This window comes from Eutrigla gurnardus (genome assembly GCF_963514095.1).
Source record: "Eutrigla gurnardus genome assembly, chromosome: 10".
Taxonomy (NCBI): Eukaryota; Metazoa; Chordata; class Actinopteri; order Perciformes; family Triglidae; genus Eutrigla; species Eutrigla gurnardus.
In genome coordinates this window covers 21,443,194-21,463,932 of record NC_139924.1, presented here as the reverse complement: position 1 = coordinate 21,463,932, position 20,739 = coordinate 21,443,194, and the positions used below count along the sequence as shown (strand labels likewise).

Below are 20,739 nucleotides of genomic sequence, written 5' to 3'. Positions count from 1 at the left end.
CCTTTTATTTTCTCAGTGTTTGTCTGCACTTTGTTCCATCCGGCTGTGTGAGTCAACCTCAGGTGGATCTGGTTATTCCAGTGACTCTCCATGCCTGCGATAACAAATATTGTTAATAACCCTGCTACCTAATGATACCTCTTCCTTGTGTTAGACCTCATTCCCTCTCTGAGTCACACAACTGGCAGTTCGTACTCCACCACCCACATAACACACAAAGCCCATCCACTCACATTTCCCAGGGAAATAATAGCGTTCATACTCACTTGTAACATATTTTTGTATATAAGTGAGGATGTGTCATGAAGCAATTTTTACATCCAAAACATCTGTTGAGTTGCTTAGCTCATAGTTGGCCCATATTTTTGATCCGACAAGTTCCCCCGGATTCATCAGTCAGCAGAAAGAGTTTATTGAATGAGACGAGCAGACAAACACCTCCTCCATAACACGCAACCGTCAAGCAGCAACGGAAATTATTATTCCCTTCGCTGCACGCCGTCCATATAACATCGCGAACAATGTTCAAGTGTGGAATATTATAATAGTAAGAGTTATGGGTTATGCCTGAACACAATCTGCAACGTCCTTGGTTGTCACATTTTGGCTACATCTTTGGCCGTGGTTGCACTTGTACTCCACTTGAACTCCGCTGTATCAGCATTTGTGTGTCCACTTCAATACGACTTGCCTGATCAGCTTTATATTATAGTATAGGTTATATATTTAAGTGGTCAAAGGAGCGGCTGTAAAAAGGTGGATAAAATATTTCCTATACATTTTTCAATAAATGTCCCCCGATATTTATTTATTTTTTGATGATTTGTCCAGATTGTGCCCACATGTTGTCCACTTGTCCTCACAAAGATCCAAATTCAATGCCAGTCCACCTTGGCATGATCAGATCCCGATATGAGCGAGAGTGTGTACAGACTTGACAATTAATGCATCCTGGCATGATTGTATGACGAAAGACAGGTGTAACCCTGGCTTGTGCTGATTGCTGAGCTCTGTTTGCACTGTGTTTCCAAGTGTCACTAAAAGGTAAAATAATTAGCACAAACCAGCAACAATATTGTTAAAAATGAGAAAGAAAATTCTACATTTTGGGTTTGCAATTGGAGGACAAGCACTTCTGTTCTGCTAATAAACCCCTTTATTGTCAATATACCAAAGAAAGTCATATATCCTCTGAAAGCCCTGGGTCTTTAGTTTGTGGTTGTAAAGTTACATGAGGCTGTGATTATCCCCGAGGTCATGAGAGGTCATTTTAGACAGTTGCGTCAAGTTTCCAAAAATGGCTACTATGGGGACTAAAATCCCCACACATGAATACAATTGGGCTCATTGGATCCACAAGGTCACAGCTTTCCAGTCCCACCTAATTGATGCAATTCTAAGACTATTTAGGGTGTGCAGGAACAGGCAGAAATAACACATTTATACTGCATGCAAAAGTGTTGTTTTGCACAGAACTGCTTGAGTATAAAATTGGCATGGGTACCCCAGAAAACCCGCTGTCAGGAAAAGTACCCCCTTTGGAAACTGCCATGCCAGTTTTTCCATTAAGCATCACGTTACCACCACATTCCACAATGAAACAGCATCATTGTAGAACTTCACAAAAGTTGATTAATTGAAGAATCGAATTATGAAGTCAATTTTCAAACAAGGATGGCAATTATTTAATGTTTTGGTAATTCATTTCATGATTTTTCACATTAAAATAAATTGAATATATTTGGGTTTGAGACAGACAAAACTGTACTGTTTTCATACAATTTACACCGTTTTTGTTATATTATGTTTAACCAGGAGAAGCGCCTCACTGAGATACTATCTATAGCGGAGCAGCACATAGAATATGAAACATTAGAGGTTGCAATTAATTAACATTGCAGTGTGGAATGTGTCACTTTAATAAAAACACTGATAATGTATTATTACATTTTTATGAAAAAAAGCTGCATGTCATATGCCTTCCCTTTCGTGCTTTGTCCCATCACTAATATCTTGAGTTTTATTTTAATGCACAATCATGCGGCTCATCCTCATGATCCTGTTAGGCAGTGTGGTATTTGAGTATGGCAACAGCTGTCGAAACTCATTACTCGGCTTATTTTACTGCAACGTCTCTCGTATGTTCCCAACTCCACAGTTCGGAACTAAACATTAGCCGGACTGCCTCTCCGACCTTTGCCCCGCCTCGTCAGCCGGTCAACATCTGACCTTTGAACTCTCACCCTGTCTGTCGTCTGCTGTTTTCCTTCCTCATGCAATTTTTTTTTTTACTTCTCACCCACATGTTAGAGCTCTGTAATTACAGCTGTCACTCACACATGCCTCCTCATCCATATCTTGTTTTCTCTCTCTCCCGTTCCCCCTTTTTCTCTTGAATCCCGCTAAGAGTCAGGAACAGAGCAGATGAAGGGGGAAAAAACCCTCTTAAAGTCATTTCCCCAGTTTGCCTTGCTGAAGGTCAGGCTGGGAAAGAGCCAGCATCTTCAGTAATTGGGTGTGCGTGTGCGTGTGTGTGTCGGCAATTGAATACGCTTTTCCCCTCTCTTAGCTCGGGGGTTTAGCGATGCAAGATGATGATTAAAACTGGATGTTGTGTAATTCTGTGTGACTCTTTGCGTGTAGCCCCGCTGTATTCCATCTGTCAGCCTGCCTTGCATCTTTTGCTCGTATTTGCAGCGATTGTTCTTTTGATCGGTGATGAATTTGCGCTATGTTCGATCGAAAAAACACCACTTTCCAAATTAGAAACAAGAGACACTCGCCTCCCACGCCTTGGATCAGCCATGCCCAAGGAACCTGGCAGGATAAATGTGTTATATTACTTCTTCTTTTTTCTTCTTTTTAAAAACTTACATTTTCTTTAGCTGTCTTTTTTTGGTGGTTTATTTTTGTGTTTCTTGTTGTGCTTTTGTGTTTCCTGGCTTATGTTCATTGCTCTTGCTGTCTATTTTATCTCACTTTTTGTTACTTTATACTTCTTCATAGACCACTTTTGTAGCCATGCTTTTAAATATCCCACATCTTTGTCCAGACTGTTCCACCTCTTGAGATCCATAGGCAACTGTGCAACAATGTTCAACTTTTAGCTTGCAGTCACAAACTTGGATTTGATAAAGTCAACAGGGAGTAACCCAGCTAACGCAATTTACAGCTCAGTCAGAATAAGCACACAGTTTAGGCTAGTACATAAAATATGTTTGGGGCAAAATAGGCAACACACTGGAATAAATGTGGGTAAATATAAATACACACACATGCACCGCAGGGCGGTAATGAGGACCAGCGGCAGACACTCCTGGGAGCTGGCTGCTCCACTGCGTTCGGGTTATAAGGAGGGGTTGTTCTCCATTTTGGGGTTTCTGCTGGCCCTTGATGTGTTTCTCAGATTCTGCCCAGTTTTCTTAACGGCGGTTTTGGTAGCGGAAGAGGGAGGAATGGAGTGAGGAATGAGCGCAGGTCGGGGAGGACTCGAGGGGGTCACTGAATGAATCCCAGCCGGATGGTAATAGCGGGCTCAATGTTCTGGACAATTTAGCCTGCTCTCTTGCTCGGCCCTGTGCAACCGCTCGGCTAACAATTACTGATAGAAAGAGACAGAAGGAGAGAGAGAGGGATGAAAAGAGGAGAAGGAGAGGGTGGGAGCATGCAGAGAGGAAAGATGGAGGATGGGGGGGAGTTAAAATGCCAAAGACAGATTAAAGAAGGAGAGAAGGAGTGGAGCGGCAGGAAAGAAAGGAATAAGGCTTGGGGCAAATTGCAACGACCTGTAAATGAAGGGAAAAGTAGAGGAAGGGAAAAAAAGAAATCACCAAGTTTCTTCACGGAGAAAAGTTTCAAAGCCTCCTTCTGGAATCAAACCACAAGGAGTGTGAATTTAAAGGCCATGCTAACGTTGTACGAATGAGTGTTGCGCTACCCCCCCTCGCCACCGCGCTCCCTCCCAGGATTAATTAACGGGTGTCAGTCACAGCTGACGGCTCTCCCACGATCCCTTGCTCCCACCGGTGCATTGTGGGAGAGTGACAGGTACAGCTTAAGGTAGTTTGTGTGTATGGAATGCATGGGGAAATACCGACATATGGTGGAATAAGACTTTATGCAGTCATAAAGTTATAGAGCACCGTTTCAACTCTTGTCATAGAAATTAACAATCTGAAGTGATACACACTTGCCAACGCGCATATTTGTGTACTTTTATGACACTTTGCTATCACATGAAAGGAATAGTTACATATTTAAAGTACATTTACTACCTTTCTTGCCACCCACATGGCTGTACGCCAACGATGAAGCCGGATCCAGGAGATGTTAGCTTAGATAGCATGATTGGTGGAGGAAGCTAGCTCGGCTCCTTCCACACGAAATAAAAACCCGCTAAACAACTCACTAACTAATATGTCGTATTATATCTAGAAGGTGTTTTCAGTCTTGACTAACGCTAACCATCTCCTGGCTCCAGCCTCACAGTTAGCTAGCGGACATGAGAATGCTAGCCTATTGATCCTGTCATCTTATTCTCAGCAACATGCTTTATTTGTGTCTAAATAACAAATCTCTTCAATTTGGGGGCACATTTTGATCTTTTTTATCCCCGCAAGGATGAGAACAGGGGAACACGAGCACGCATTCTCCAACGCTGAGTGGACATATATTACCTTTGTCCTGTTAGGTTTACGACGCTGTAAGACGAGATAACAGCCGATTAATAGCTTTATAGTGCAACGCAGACAGCGCATTATTGAGTGTTGAAAGGGAGTAGAGGTTAGCCGAGCCTAGCACACTGACAAAGGCACTATTGTAATGACGGCCGGGTGTAGGTGCCTTAATTTAGAAACCCCATCTGTAACTTGTTCCCATTGTCTGCGATGCAAACGGAGGGAGATGAGGTGAAAGAGCGAGGGAGGAAAAGTGGGAGCGGGGGAGAAAAAAGTGTGGGAGAAGGGGCAGCGCTTCCCACATCATTTTTAATGAGAATTTATTAATAGGTTTTCAACGAAGCCTGCGGTTGGTAAGGGGACGTTAATGTTAACACAGTGTAAGGCGTATACTTACACCTTCACACTTTGTGCTGTTAGTTTCCCTTTCGGTCATTTTTGGATTAAACAGAGACTCCTCCACACATCTCTGTCTCCCTCATCCATCCATCCACCATCCATCCATCCATCCATCCATAGTTTCACCTTCACATTCACCACTATCTGCCAGTCCACACACACACAGGGCCTCAGAGTCAGGACGATGCATGCATCATGGATAAAATCGGACTTCCACATTTCCATTAATGCTGCAACAGTAGCACACGTACTCCTCCATACCCACACACACACACCCACACACACACACACACTGCCCCTCCGCTGCTCTCCGTCACTGTGAAATCACTCATTGCCACATTGCTCCTCCAAAAATAACACTGATAATTAATTTCCGTGGTGAAATGATTCGTCTGCGGACTGACTAGCTTTCATATTTCACCCCGCATCGATCCCCCTCCCAGCCCGCTCGCGTGCGCTTCATTAGTCAGCGAGCGAGGCAGGGAGCAGGCGTGCTAGAGAGAGAGAGAGCGAGATAGTTAAGTCAATTACCGTCGCTTATGTTTGAAAGCAGCACACAAAAAAAACATTAATTACAATAGGGCCGACATGTAAAATTGAAACTGATGAGCATTGGAGGTTTGTGCACACGTCTGTGGCGCTGCTCATCATGTGAAAGTTGCAGCACTACATCAAAGCAGGAACTTGATAGGCTACCAGGGACCAAAGCAAACTTTGCCTAAAGTAATGGAGTGGGTGCCACGGAGCCCCGCTGTTAACAGCGGACGTGGGCGCCCTGCCACCTCCCGCTGATTCGACATATGAATGGGAAAGAAAGCTGCCAGCCTATTGGATTTCAGTTAACATGCTGAATTAACTGAAGTGGAACTGGATCCTCCCTCACTGTAATGGACAGGACATTAAAAGGGAATTCAAGAAGGCACCGCTCCGAATATAGGAACCACCCAGTCAATTACATATATACGTCTTTCTTATATGCATGTGTGGAAAAAAAGCGAATTACCTGACCCATTGGATACTTTCTTTGGAGAATTCCCCGAAACTGGTGAATTCTTAAATATTCATTACTCTTTCTTCCTCCTCCATAGGTCCTCCGTCGGCGCCCGCCCACCTCATCTCCAACGTGAACGAGACCTCGGTCAACCTGGAGTGGAGCCCGCCCCTCAGCTCAGGAGGACGCCAGGACTTGACATACAACGTGGTGTGCAAGCGCTGCGGGCCGGACGGCCGGCGCTGTCAGGCCTGCGGTAACAGCATCCACTTCAGCCCGCAGCAGCTGAGCCTGAAGGGAACCAGGGTGTCCATCAACGAGCTGCAGGCCCACACAAACTACACCTTCGAGGTGTGGGCGGTGAACGGAGTCTCGCCTCAGAGCCCCGGGCCGGAACAGGCCGTGTCCGTGACCGTCACCACCAACCAGGCCGGTAAGGATGATGGAGGTTAGAGCAAGTGTGCGGCAAAGGAAGTGGTAGTAGACTGGGGGGTGGCCATGAGGATCAATACTGATTTGGACATCTTTGTCCTGAAGTGCAGTTTAGGTTATCTGACATTTCTTTGTGAGAATCCAATAGTCAGGCATGAAAGGCTTCCCATGAGTCACCAGTGTAGCATTGATTAACTCAAGGATAAATAAGTGTTATTTAATTCTGACAGGAAGTGGACAACCCTGATTGGCCCGATATATTGACATAGCAATATCTTATTTAACCCTATTGAACATGGTGAATCAACAATGAGACACCACGGATTACAGGTTTTAATGTGACATTCATGGATTTGGGAATCTCCAGGCCAACAATTAGCGTATGATAACAATTATAGAGAGCATTACGGAAGTGCCTGTTAAGTCTGATTAAAATGGTCGCTTTATGTTCATAATAGTACACACGGTATATTCCAATATATGTAACCATGGTCACTATGGTTAGCTGCAGCGGCAAATAATACGTGAAAGTTTTCCAACCAGGGAATCTGTGTGTCAAAACATGTTCATTGAAGCTGTAAATAATTTAGGTTTAGGCCAGATATTTGCAGGGGTGGTTTGTGGATTATCTGCAGTGGGAAATTATTTTCTCGCAATATTTCACAGGAGTTTTGCATAATTAGGCATGAGAAGCCCATGCTGAAGAGAGGGGCAATGTGCTATATTTAGCTCTCACGCTAATGAATTAGATGAGTTGTATTGATCTGTGGAGGCTTCATTACAAATGCTGCTGGATTGTATGTGTGAGTGTGTGTAATTATTCTAGTAAAACACACCCATGAATGCAGCCTCTTCTCTGGAGCTGGAGAAGAGCATGCTTGCCTGGGGGGAGCGTTCAAAGCCTCCCGTTGTTTTGTCATTGAGCCATTTTGTAACTGGTTGTTGTGCAAATGGATTTTTACGACCCTGGCCCTTTCTCTTCACCTCCCCTCCTGCTCTCCTCCACTTATAGCCGATCATTACTTCGGTCATCTTTACTGCTCTGCTCTTGGGTGGCAAGCTAAGTGCCTTTTTTATCACTAATTTCCATCCCTGGGAAAAGCGAATATCTTGAATAGGGCTTGGACTGGCAGTCTAAGGACACGGTGGCTTGATTTATCAGCTGGGGTCAGGAAGATAGAGATGAATGGATGTGCTTGCCTGTGGGAGAGCCGCGAGTCCTGCCAGACAGGCATGCGTGGGAGCTGTAATGGAGCACACCCCGGAGTCCAGGACGAGGACTCGTGATAACATGTCGGTAAGACCATGCCGGTGCCGAGTTGCGCAAAACCCCCCCCCAAAATTGCACACTCTCGCGCATGGATTCAAACAAAGACATAACACACACACACACACACACACACACACACACACACACACACACACACACACACACACAGCGATGTCCCCTCGAGGTTGCTCAAGGCTGATCTGCTGACTTCAAGATGTAAGATATAGAAGATGTTGCCTTTGGCTCATCACCGGTGCATGTTTCACAACTGTTCCCCAGATTAGATATATGGAGCTTGCAGCTGGAAGCTGTGTGTGTGTTTGTGTGTGTCCGTGGGTGTGTGTGTGTGTGTGTCCGTGGGTGTTTGTGTGCGTGTGCAGAGCCGACTGCATGCTTGGCTAAAAGTGAAAAAATGAGTTACACAGAATGTTTGTTCGCTCATGGATGGAAATGCTCCCCATTTGCCTCTCAGACAATGTCCTCTATGTGTCTCAGGGTGTGCATGTCTCTTCTAATTTGTGTGCGTGCGTGCGTGCGTGTGTGTTAAAGAGAATAGCTCCAGACTGATTGGATTTCTTCCTGCTAATGCTCGGTAGGGGCTTTGGAAGCTCTGGTTTCAGCCGCTGGTAATCCAGCCAGTCATCTGTGGCTGTCCCTCTCTCTGTATCGCCTCCCGTCACCCAGACACGGCGGATTACACATTTATTATGATAGCTTTATTAGGATTTATAAGTGCTGGGGAAAAGACACCCCTGCCACTGCCTTTCCATAAAAGTTCTGATTTGGGCTAGAGAGGAATAAGTGAGGCAGGCAGGTGGGAGTGCTTATGTGTTCTCGCACGAGAGGAAAAATGGACGGAAGGTGTCGGTGGAGACAAGAATTAAGATGTGAGCCTCGGCGATTGCTTGCACACATGCGTCTGCGAGTGGGCATGGGCTTGTGTGTTCGAGGAGGTCAGATTCCGCATCTCGCCATGAACAATTCCACTGATCGTAAATCAGCCAGGGTGTAACCCTTTCACCCGGGCAGCATGGAGAAAGGGAGGGGAGGAAGAGAGGGGGGATGTCCAGGCTTTGAGCTGACCCCTGGCTGTAAATGGATGTTTTTTTCCCTCCTTTATGGAATCAGGCACTTTGTGTGTGTGTGTGTGTGTGTGTGTGTGTGTGTGTGTGTGTGTGTGTGTGTGTGTGTGAGAAAGAGGGAAAGAGAGTCAGAGCGAGAGGTGTTTATGTCTCGATACAAAATACTTGGCAGGCTCAGGTGACTAAAAGTGAATTAGTGCATGTGTGGGCACGTCTGTCAGTGCACATGTGTGTAAGTTTCCATCTCTCTGGCAAATCGGACAGACGTACATGTGGAAATGTGTTCGGGGAGATGGAAGGAGGCTTTATAGGTGTGTTGGATCTTGTATGCAGGAGCAGTTTTCCCGACACCCTGAAAAACAGCTCCCTCCTCTGCTATTTTTTTTTTTTCTTTTTTGGCCACGGCGGCGGCGGCAAAAGAAATCCAGCGACTCCAATCTGGCAAACAGGCTCCAATCTGGCAACCACATGTGCATCCCTGGCCTTCTGTCTCTTCTGATGTCAAACTGTAATCCACCGCACATTCGCGAGACTGCTCACGCCAACCGCAGCTGCTCCTCGCAACACAAATACTTTCTGCTGAACATGCTCACGAAGACAAACTCACTCACTGAACGAACTGTGTTCCACGCGGAGACAAAACCTCACAAGCGTCTGCAAAAAAAGGCTAAAAAAACTCCACTATTGTCCCAGGGGAGTGATTTTTCAAACCAAACCAAACCCAGAACTAACTGTTCCGTTGCCGGTTTTACTCGTTATAATGTATGCATAGGTGGCATGATTGAGTTTTTGGCTGTCTGTGTGAGATAATGGGAGTAGGTGTATGTTTTTCTATGTGAATTTTTATCTTTCTGTTTGTGTAATGAGGTCCTTTGTGTTGCCGCGTGTGTGTGTGTGTGTGTGTGTGTGTGTGTGAGTGTGCAGGCTATGAAAGAGTTGGGGTTTTTTGGAGTGCACCATTCTGAAAATTAGATCTGAATATTCATTGCGTTGAACACTTATTATTCCGCCATAATTTTTTTTAGCCCACACGTACAGGAGGCAGTAAAAAAATCTACTGATCTGCTCCACATATTATTTAAATTAATCTACGGAGGTGCCAGCTCGTCTAGCACGGTCTGCTCAAGTCGCAGCCTTGGGTTAAACAGTTCTCTATTGAGGATAGACAGCTTTAGTTTTGTATCAGCTCTGCACACCTGGTGCTTGCATTGTTTGACAATATATTACATGTCTGTGGTGAGTTTTCTTTTTTCATTCCTCTAATTCATCTTTAAAATAAAAAAAATAGAAGAAGAAGAAGAAGAAGAAGAAAGGGTTGGCCTTGATGGATCATCTATCTCGTGTCTGGCTGTTCTTAACCTTGCAGTCGCTCGCATAGGGAATCTCAGAAGGGACCACTCAGAAAATCACTCATCTTTATCCGCACATTAGTCGAGGGGGAAATAAAAACGCAACTAGAGGAGGCGAACATGATTAGATCGCCATATCTGTCATCTTTGGAGGAAAGATGGATGTGTGGAGTACCTCGGGGGCACAAAGGCCTGCGACCCCTCGGGTGTTTTTTTTTCAGTCAGAGCGTCCCTCGTCAGCCCCAGGAGGGCCTTCAAATTGGCTCTCGCTGGCGGGTGAGATTGATCGGAGGGATACATATGGCCACCATCTAATAGTTTAAGAGAGACGCAACACATTAGCCAACAGGATTACACAACCTTGGGTTAACCTATTTACCAAGATGTCTGCAATCCCATCCCTCTCCATCTCCATCTCAACCCCTAACAGTCACAGTCACCCCCCCTCCAGCAGCCCCTTCACCTCAATGAAATTCAATCTGAGGCTGGTGCTTGAATTCCAGGCCCGTTTGAACTCAATCCCCGGCTAAAAGCAGGGGTTTTGTTAGCGTTAGCTTGCAGGCTAGGCTCCCTGGAGCCCCCGGTCAAAGTGATGAGAATGTATATAATGTCATAGATAATCGAATCATAATCGGCGGACCGCGAACCCCTCATTAATCATCCCACTGTAATTTTTTAAAAGGCAGATGGTCTGGAACGAGTAAGGTTACAGTATCACTGAGGACCAGGGGTCAAAGATCCCCTCCTTGTGAACTTGGAGGAGCAGACGCCGCGATGTAATGCAACGTTTTGTGCGATGCGCTGAGAGTTCTGCAACATGTGCGGGCCGAAAGAGTACGTTATGACTTGGTTCGGACTCGAAACTCAAAGTTTAGGACTTGACACTGTGAAAAACAATGACTTTCCCTCGAGTTTAGGGTAGTTTTGAATTTGACTGCTGGAGATGTGTTTGTGTTCGAGGTCGTATCCATGCAACCTATTGTTCCTTGGTCTATAACTCCACCTTCCCCACCACACATCCTCTCCTCTTTTCAAAACTCAATCCGCTCACAAGTGTTTCGCTGCTTACACTATCTCCCCTTCACCCGTGGATATTTCTTTACAGCGTCAATAGTGTGTATGACCCAATTTTAGTGTTGTCACACTCAGTGAAGATAGAGGGTTGATTTGTACCGCGGTGACGCACCGGAGGGAGGGGACGAGTGTACGCCATTATCTGTGCTTTAACCTTCACATGTTAAAGGCGTCTGAACGCAGATAGCGCGGCTGCTTGAAATATGGCCTCATTATCAGCTGTAGCAGGAAGGGCTTGAGATAAGATCGCTCACCGGAGCTTTAATGAAAACCAATTGATTTGCTCTCTTGCAGAAGAAGCAAAGGCGTTGAGCTCGTTTCAAGCTTTCCGAGGCGAACTTTACAGCGGCGCAAGGTTTCCCAGGGTGACCTGCGTATCTGCAGAAAATGAAGTTAGACAATATTTTTGTCAGCCCATAAGAAAAGTGGCTGAGACACTAGCGCCAGCCGAGGGGAAATTGGATCACTTTTATTGATGCCAGGCATTAGTTCAGCACTAGAGTATTGCCATACACTCTCGCTTTGGCAATTCTGCCATGTGGCCATACGGCCCTGTAACGCCTCCGATTTTGAATGGAAGCCAAAACTCAAAGACAAATGGAAGTGATTGCCTTGTGGCCTGGCCCACTGTTTGATTTTCTCAGCAGGGGCAAAAAAAGTGGTTGATTTACTGGAGGGGAGGAACGTAAAACTCCAAGACTGTAATGGCATGGAGGAATGGGAGAATGCAGTGGGCTAAAACCGTTTTGTCTTTGTTTCTTATTCCCTTTGATCGTCTAGCTCCCTCTCCAGTGACTTCCATCCAGGCGAAGGATATCACCAGACACACTATCTCAGTGGCCTGGCAGCCGCCGGATAGAGCCAACGGGGTCATCCTGGAGTATGAGGTCAAGTACTACGAGAAGGTAAGGGGTCCTATATGAGATGTAGTCTCTGCAGATGGAAAAATCTCCAAAATAACCGGTAAGAAAGCCCCATTTGCTTATTCTCATCTGCCTTATATCCTCAGGACCAGAATGAACGAAGCTACAGAATCATAAAGACCTCGTCGAGGAACACTGACATCAAGGGTCTCACCCCCCTAACTTCCTACGTGTTCCATGTGCGCGCTCGCACGGCGGCTGGCTACGGGGAGTTCAGCAGCCCGTTTGAGTTCATGACCAACTCCGGTGAGTTCAGCCACGCCACCGCTGCTCGGCCTGTCGAGAGGCTCGGTCCCAGCCCTTTTCTGCTGCATCCTGCCATGGATAGCATCTTCTACCAGCTTGCATTGTGGAGTCGTTAATCAAAATAGCTGTCGTCTATAAAAGATAAATGCTGTAATTCTCCAGCACCTGACTGGAAACTTGAGCAGCTTCCATTTTTCAAGTCTCACTGATAGCTACTTTTTACTTATTATTCAAAGCCTGAAATGTTATACTTTTAAAGCAAAAGACTGTAAAACTTTATAAAACTCTAAGATAAGATGTGGACTCTGATAAAAGCCGCCAAAGATTGTTAAAACTGTCAGAAATGTATTGTACATTGGTTTTTAAATATTTCCATTTGGTGCAATGAGCTTGTCATCATGGCGTCTTTCATCACGATATCAGGCGTTAAAAACCTGGTGAAGACCTTCCACCATGTAGAAGAAGAAGAAGCTAGCTACGGCCTGGAGGTGTGAATCATTTGGAACAAAGCCTTTCATTGGCAAACAAATAAGCCCGCAGACAGAAAAATCTGTGCTTGTTGTGTAACGGCTTCAAGTGGGACATTCAGAGGTGAAAGAGATGCGCTATAAGCTCAGGTGTCCCCCTTTTGTAATGCAGATAGAGACGACAGCGAATAATAATGTCCAAGCAAGCATACATCCCAATGGACCGGCATTGTCTCAATGGAACGGGAAGAGACACAGGGAGGAAGTGTGTGTGTGCGTGTGGGGGGTTGCTTTGACAAACACACAACGTACACAGGCTCTTTCATGTGCAGCGACTCAGTCGAGCGCATTGATATTGACTTTGCTCTTTGTCCCTGTCCGACCGTCCTCCCTTTCTCTTTGCCATCCCTCCCTCTCCTTTACTTTTCTCCCATCTTTCCACCCTTTTCCCTCAGTTCCAGCTCCCATTATCGGCGACGGGGCCAACTCCACGGTGCTACTGGTGTCGGTGGTGGGCAGCGTGGTCCTCCTCATCATCCTCATCAGCGCTTTCGTCATCAGCCGAAGGTGAGCTTCCCCCTTCTGCTTTCTGTCCGTCGCTCTTTTCCTCCCGGATGAGGGATGTCTTGCTTATGGCACCGGGGAAAAGTAGCTGTCAGGAGATGGACACACACACACACACACACACACACACACGCTGAGCCAGACAGCTAGCGCAACTCGCTCACGTCGGATGAGTGATGACTCGCCACACCGGAGACTTGATTGACAGCTCCGACAGCTGAAGAGATGCAATCAGCGACCCCTCGCTCCCAGTCCTCTGCAGCCATCCCTCTATCTCTCAGCTAGTGGCTGTATTCCGGGCCACTAGTTATTTCCCCCCCGCCATGAAGAGAGTGAGAGAGGGAGAGAGAGAGAGAGAGAGAGAGCAGAAAAAAAAGAGTAAGATGAGATAAGCGGGCAATGAAAAGTAGCAGATAGAATACAGAAAGAGAGAGCGAGCCGGAGAGGCATCAGGTGGATTTGCTGTGACCCAATCTCAGGGTGTTAACCAGCGAGCAGGACAAAGCACCGTCACACAGATGGGATTACATGCAGATGGGGCTACCTCACCTCGGGGTGTTAACCACACTCCCCCTACGTGTGTGTGTGTGTGTGTGTGTGTGTTGGCGGTGTGCATCAGGACATCCTTATGTGAAAAAAAGAAGTATTGTTTTCAGCGTTAACGGTTTTATCGTTGATCCCCTCGTGTGAGCGTGTCCCTTTATATGGAAAGCAAATCATTGTTTGCATGTGTGTATTGGTGTTGAGAGGGCTGGGGAGTGAAGGGGGATGTTGATTGTGTGTGTGTGTGTGTGTGTGTGTGTGTGTGTGTGTGTGTGTCCTCTCGTTTCCATGTGATTGCCTCTCTCCCCGGCCAAGCAGGTGGTTGCCTCAGCCCTTGTTTATATGCATGTGACGGCCGCTGTCATTGTGCTGCCGCGGCCGTCCCATGATTGTGGGGAGGGACTGTAATCACGTAGCCGTTTACCATCATTACACAACCATAGAGGGGGACAATGTCTCCCACATCTGGTCATTTCCACCACTGACCCCGACACATCAATAAAAGCACAGGTGTCAGGCTGCCTGAGGGATTTAAGTGCATCTTCTCCCCGGATTGATTTGCTGCTACAAGTCCAAAAATAACTCAATTGCAAGTAAACGTTGGTCAGTTTACTTCAATGAAAGTACAGGATTATTATCAAGTATAAAAAGAAAAAATATTCATTATGATATAACATCTACCAAATCATGTTTTCATGCTTTAATGTTGAAAAACACATTGTTTTTCTCATACCGTCTGACTGAATATCCTATATTCATGTGCCTGTCTCTTTAAGAACCCCTTTAATGCAATAGTTCAACATTTGGATGAAACAACGCTGAGCTCTGCCTTTTACATTTAACTTTTTGTACTCAATTAAACAGATGAGATAACATGTGAATTAGAGGCGCAGCTAAGAAAATTCAACTCTCCCCTGGTTGTAGCTTCATATTTAACAGACAGACGTGAGAAAGGTATCAATCTTCTCATCCAAAGATTGGTAAGGACACTAATACGCGATGTCCCCCCAAACTATATTCTCTTAAAGCTTTTCATTCTCACGACTAAGAGCGATTAAGCGTCACAAGCCAAAATCTAATAATCACATTGTGTTAGCATTCACAAGCACATTCTGCCTTTGCAATGCGCTGCCTTTAATGAATAATTAATCAAACAGGAATATCAGTGTCTGATCAGTAATTGTGTTGCCACTTGACATCATTTAATTGCTATAAAAGTGGCTCGGTGTCTCTGTTTGAGTTTGAATTAGTGTTTAATGAATTGACACTTGTTTTCCATTATAATTCTAATTAGTTGTTTGTACATGAGATGCTTTTTTTTATTCTGACAAATTCTCCCAGACATTTTTAAACCTAAAATGCCACCATGACTGACCGTTCTGTTGTCTTTGCCCCTAGAAGGAGTAAGTACAGCAAGGCCAAGCAGGACTCTGACGAGGAGAAGCACTTGCATCAAGGTAACCCACAGTTAACACTCCACACCACCGCTCTATAATTGAAAAACATGAGCACCGTCAGGTGTGTTGGTGTGCATGCACTCTAAACCGCAAATGAAGCCCATAAAAAGAGTGAAAAAAAAAAAAACAATTTTGAAGTTAATGTACTTGCATCCTAACATGCTCCAAACACCTCATTATCAAGTCATCAGCGTTGTTATTTGGTCCCACAAAAAATTTCAAGTTAATGAGCTCCATCTTCATTGGAGTTTGCCATAGTGTGGAGTGTGGAGGAGGGGGAGGAGGTTCCACAGAGGAAGGTGGTGTAGCCCGCAGCATGATGGAAATAAAGAACAGATGGAGCGTACTTGCTGGAATGAATTAACCTTCATTTTTCACCCCCTTCTTTATTTTTTCCCCCTTTGCTTCCTTTCTCAGGAGTACGGATATACGTTGACCCCTTCACCTATGAGGACCCGAACCAAGCCGTCCGTGAGTTCGCCAAAGAGATCGACGCCTCCTGTATCAAAATCGAGAAAGTCATCGGCATTGGTGAGGAGCTACATTTTTTTGCTTTTGTAATACAGCGACTTCGGTTTCCTTCTGCCATTTTTTATTAGTTATTATGAATGCAGTATTCTGGGGAGCTTTTGCAGTAAGGCATATTGTAACACACTTTGGATAAAAGCATCCAACTAATGGGATAATAGTACAGTTGGTATTCGTTTCATGCAAATATCCAGCGTATCTTTCTAAGTGATTCATGTCTGCGCGTGGCTTTGTATGCTCTCCTTGTCTATACAAAACATTGTTTTTCTCAGACAATAACATTTGGTCTTCCTCTAGAGAGGTCAATGAGTAAAAAAGAATACAAATACAAATCTTAGGAAGCTAAATATGTTGTCTGTTCTATTCCTGTGGCCAGAGAAAAGTCATCCAATGACAAAATAATAAAGAGAAAGAATCAATAGCCATTTTCCCTCTCGCTCTGCTCCACTGGGTAAGGGGAGGAGGGGAGCGAGGGATTAGAGCCCCTGATCAATGTTAAAAGTGGACCCCTTCTAACCTGCACACACACACAAACACACACCGACATCCCTTCTCAATGTGAGATCCATGCCCTGTTGTATCAGAATGCTCGGTAGACATTCATTCTTCTACGTGTGTTTTTCAGGGGAGTTCGGCGAGGTCTGCAGCGGGCGCTTGAAGATGCCGGGCAAGAGGGAGATCTGCGTGGCCATAAAGACGCTGAAGGCCGGCTACACCGACAAGCAGAGGAGGGACTTCCTGTCCGAGGCCAGCATCATGGGCCAGTTTGACCACCCAAACATCATTCACCTGGAGGGCGTGGTCACCAAATGTACGTTGAGCATGTGATTTTGTCGACTTTTTTTTTTTTTTTTTGCATACCGAACAGTGTAGGGAAGTTTTCCATTTCCAAATGACGGGAAAAACATAATTTGGTGCTTAATTATTTCGCTGTTAAAAAAAAAAAAAAAAAACCTGAATCTATTTGGGAGGAATGAAATTGCTGCAGGAAACTGCGATAATAACATTTACAATGACTTTTTATATTATAATAATACAGAAAGGACATTCATTTCTGCTGTCCCCTTTTTCTCCCTTGGAAAAAAAAACAACAACGTGACAATAAATCATGACAAACTATGTCTGCGGTTTTGGGTGACTTTGGAAAAAAGGGGGTGAGCGAACGGACAAACCAATGCTTGCATACCTGCAGCGTCGGAAGATATACGACCGCTCGTGTTGCATCTGTTCTATATATGTTTTTTGCACATAAACCTGTTTGTTTTTGTGCATGTGTGCGTTCTCATGCGGGGTATCCCCAGGTGGGCTTTGTCCAGATGGAAGGGATCCAGTAGTGGTAGGGGGGTTGGAGTAAGGGGTTGTTGGGCAGTTGGGAGGGGGGGGTCTAATGGGTCCAGGAACAGGCTCTGCAGCGCGGCACCAGGCTCATTAATCATGGTGTCAGCTGTAAATGTGTTTGGGGTTAGGGAGTGATACCCTATCCCTCCTCTATCTGCTGCTGCACGGCCACAAAACGCCGGCCGTATCTCCCTCCACTGTGCCCTTGGCACTCTCTCCTCTAGTCTCTCTGTTTCCCCCTACTTTTAACACCACCCCCCAGTGTTTTTGTTAGGCTAGAATGTGTGTGTGTGTGTGTGTGTGTGTGTGTGTGTGTGTGTGTGTGTGTGTGTGTGTGTGTGTGTGTTTAAATGTCTTGTCAGCACATGTCTGCATTGGTGCACCTCTGACTGCACGGATGTTGTATGTGAGGGATACGGCCGGTGGCCAGCCGCGGCTCGGGTTAGATGGATGAAGTGCCCTAATGCGTCGTGACACAACAACAGACCGGCTCTATCTGAGCTAGATAATGCTGTCTCTCTCTCACTGTTGTACACACACAGACACACTTAGCCTAGCCAGAGCTGAACATGAACAGCAGCACGGGGCCGAGCTGCTTATCACCTCTCACCGCGGAGGGGTGACCTTTCAGACCTCGCGGAGATGGAGTGAAAGGGGGGGGAAACGGGAGAAAAAGAGGGACAGATGGACGGGAGGAAGCTGAAGAAATAGAGATGCGGAAAGAGAAAGGGACAGGAAGGCGGTTAGGAGCTGACAGATGAGAGAGAAAGGCAGAGAGAGAGAGAGAAAGCAGAGGGCGGTAGAAGCACTGAACCGGAGGCTGAAAAAAAGGAAAGAGACGGAGTGAGACAGAGATGAAGGAGAGGCAGACGAGCTGTGCGCAGCGGCGACGGGAGACGATGGTGAGCCAAAGCATGAAGATCAACACGATAGAACTCCCACTCCACCTCCACCCACTCTCACATTTGAGAACTTGACACAAGGTTCGGGGCAAATTTGTCTTTTTTTACACTTGAGTGTGTCAGCGGAATCTATTAAAAATCCATTATTTGAATTGCACTCCCCTCTTCATGACATTCAACTTAAAAGGAATTCTTAATCTGGCCGTGGTTTGCTGGCATGTCCAACGGAGACAATTAAGCCTTATTAATTATGGAGGAGCTCCAAATAGACGCTGAAATACATAAATGTGCACAAAAAAAAAAGAAAAAAAAGAATTCCTCGCTGAGGACTGCTGGCTATAATCCACCAACTTGAAGCCTGTGTAGACTTAGTGTTTCTGTCATGCCAGCGTGTAATTAAAATCCAGCCTCCGTTAGAGCTCGAAATCAGGCGGGGATCTGTTTAACAGCTGATTTACATAAAGTAAGAGCGTGCTAATTGAAAAAAAAAAAAGATTTGCGTTTAAAAGCCAAATCTTTGTTCACTACAAACGCCAGCGCCTCCGGAGAGCGTTTGCCCAATGTTCCCCCAATATTGTCCCCCTGTTGCGTTTTTTTTTTTTTTTCCCCTTCCCGTGTTTTGTTGGCAGGTGATAATCGGCCCAGTGGCGGGGCCCTTGCCCAGAGTTCACTGCCAAAGGCAGCAGGGCGTATTCAGTAAACAAGGAATTAGCATGCAAATGGTAAGGGAGGAAGAGGGCGGGGCTGGGAAGGCGAGAGTTTCAGGTCGCAGGTCAGACGCTCCTCAGACTTGATTGGGGAGCTGTCAATCATCGGCCGCCCCGGGGCAAAGGCGAGCAACAAAGGGAACAAAGATGGCTGACAAAGAGGGGCCCCCGTCGTCCCTCAACTTAAACTCCACTTCCTCTCTTTTTGGGGGCATCGCCGGAGCGCCCCGTAATTAATGGAGTGCCAATCACGCGGCGGGTATGGCGATGACTGACGGCCTCTTGGCATGGCGAGGAGGCCGCTGTGCAGTGGAGGAACTTCACCTCCAAGACCTCAGCTGCCAACCAGCCGGCTGGATCTCTGCTGCTCTCAGGCATTCTGGTGCACAAGAGATTCCACACAACCTCCCCGCTAGGCATTAGCTTTACGTCAGCACTCCGCTATAACGCAGCATGCTTGCAAGTCCACCTTAACTGTGCCACTGTGAAATGGGACTCAAGGAGCGCCGCTGCTCTGGGAGGAATCTGTGGCAGAGCTCTCCAGCATGTGTTGTTGCCATGGCTGGTTAGGCACTAGCTTTGCTGCAATTTTGGGACAAAAACAAGCCACCCTCCCTTCCGTCTTCCCCCCCCCCCCCTCTCTCTCCTCATGACCGCTAACCCTCCCATCCTCGGAGACAAAGACAGGCAGGGACCCACCAGGGAATGTCCACCCTCCCCACAGCCTGCCCCGGCTCAGATAAAGACACAGACGCTTCCCTGAGAGAGACGGAGAGGCGAGGACAGAGGGATGAGGTGAAAGAGGCCAGAGAGGAGTGGCAGGGATCGTGGCGGGGGGAAGGAGAGCGAGAAAGAGAGACGCGACGGAGAGGAGCTGGCGGGAGAGTGACAGATGCGTCCAAAGTTGGCAGAGGAGAAAGAGGGCAAAGGGACAGTGAGTGACATAAATAGCGAGACGGAGGGATTCTGGGTGAGCAACTGTGATGAGGCTTTGGATAATGCCTCCGACGTCAGCTCATATTTGCATAAACACAAGATGGTGTGTGTGTGTGTGTGTGTGTGTGTGTGTGTGTGTCGTGGTGTTGTGTTCCAGTGGAGATGCTTTTGCATGTGCAAGGAAAGAAGGGGGACGTCAGGGCAACCGTACCACTGAGCTAATTAAATCACTACGGGACAGAGATGGATGGTCCAACACACACACACACACACACACACACACACACACACACATTCCCTCGAGAACCCCCCCCTTGCCGCGTCGGACTGTGATGTGCATCGTTCTCTGTAATCATCTGCCTCTCATTCTCTCACCCTCTCTCCCCCCTAGGTAAGCCGGTGATGATTATCACAGAGTACATGGAAAACGGATCCCTGGATGCATTCCTGCGGGTCAGTCATGCATGTCTGTCTGCACACGTGTGTGTGTGTGTGTGTGTGTGTGTGTGTGTGAGATAATGGTGGTGATACAAATGTAGCGTGCCGATCCCATCTTAAGTCTGTCATGTCATAGACCAGCACCCACCTCCCCCCTCCAGAAATTACAAGCGCTCATTCACAAGTATTCACCCTAATCTTTATCCCCTGCTTAATGGACTTACTGAATTTTCTTCTTCTTCCTAAGAGCAGGATGGTGCAGGTTTCACCTCCAATGTTCACTAAACTTTTTAGATTATGCTTACTGTTAGTGTGTTAGTGTTTAGAGCAAACAAAAGCAACTATATATATATATATATATATTTATTTATTTTCATTTTTCCCCCCCAATTCATCGTCAATGGAGCAGTTCCTGAA

The 20,739-nt window shown here is 46.2% G+C and overlaps 2 protein-coding genes across 5 annotated transcripts in view; both read left to right on the top strand.

The window, feature by feature from the left end:
• farsb (phenylalanyl-tRNA synthetase subunit beta) overlaps nt 1–20,739 on the top strand; it is a 387,447-nt gene that overhangs the window by 134,693 nt on the left and 232,015 nt on the right. The gene's annotated exons all lie outside the window — the stretch shown is intronic.
• The window catches only part of epha4l (eph receptor A4, like), a 51,006-nt gene that overhangs the window by 21,561 nt on the left and 8,706 nt on the right, over nt 1–20,739 (top strand). The window contains exons 5-12 of one of the 4 annotated variants that reach the window (XM_084020243.1): nt 6,164–6,499; nt 12,054–12,178; nt 12,283–12,442; nt 13,371–13,476; nt 15,418–15,473; nt 15,891–16,004; nt 16,627–16,812; nt 20,276–20,337. In XM_084020243.1, the coding sequence (XP_083876369.1) occupies nt 6,164–6,499; nt 12,054–12,178; nt 12,283–12,442; nt 13,371–13,476; nt 15,418–15,473; nt 15,891–16,004; nt 16,627–16,812; nt 20,276–20,337 (1,145 nt within the window). Of the gene's footprint in view, nt 1–6,163; nt 6,500–12,053; nt 12,179–12,282; nt 12,443–13,364; nt 13,477–15,414; nt 15,474–15,890; nt 16,005–16,626; nt 16,813–20,275; nt 20,338–20,739 lie in introns of all 4 variants that reach the window. The other 3 variants (XM_084020242.1, XM_084020241.1, XM_084020240.1) reach the window with 3 other exon arrangements.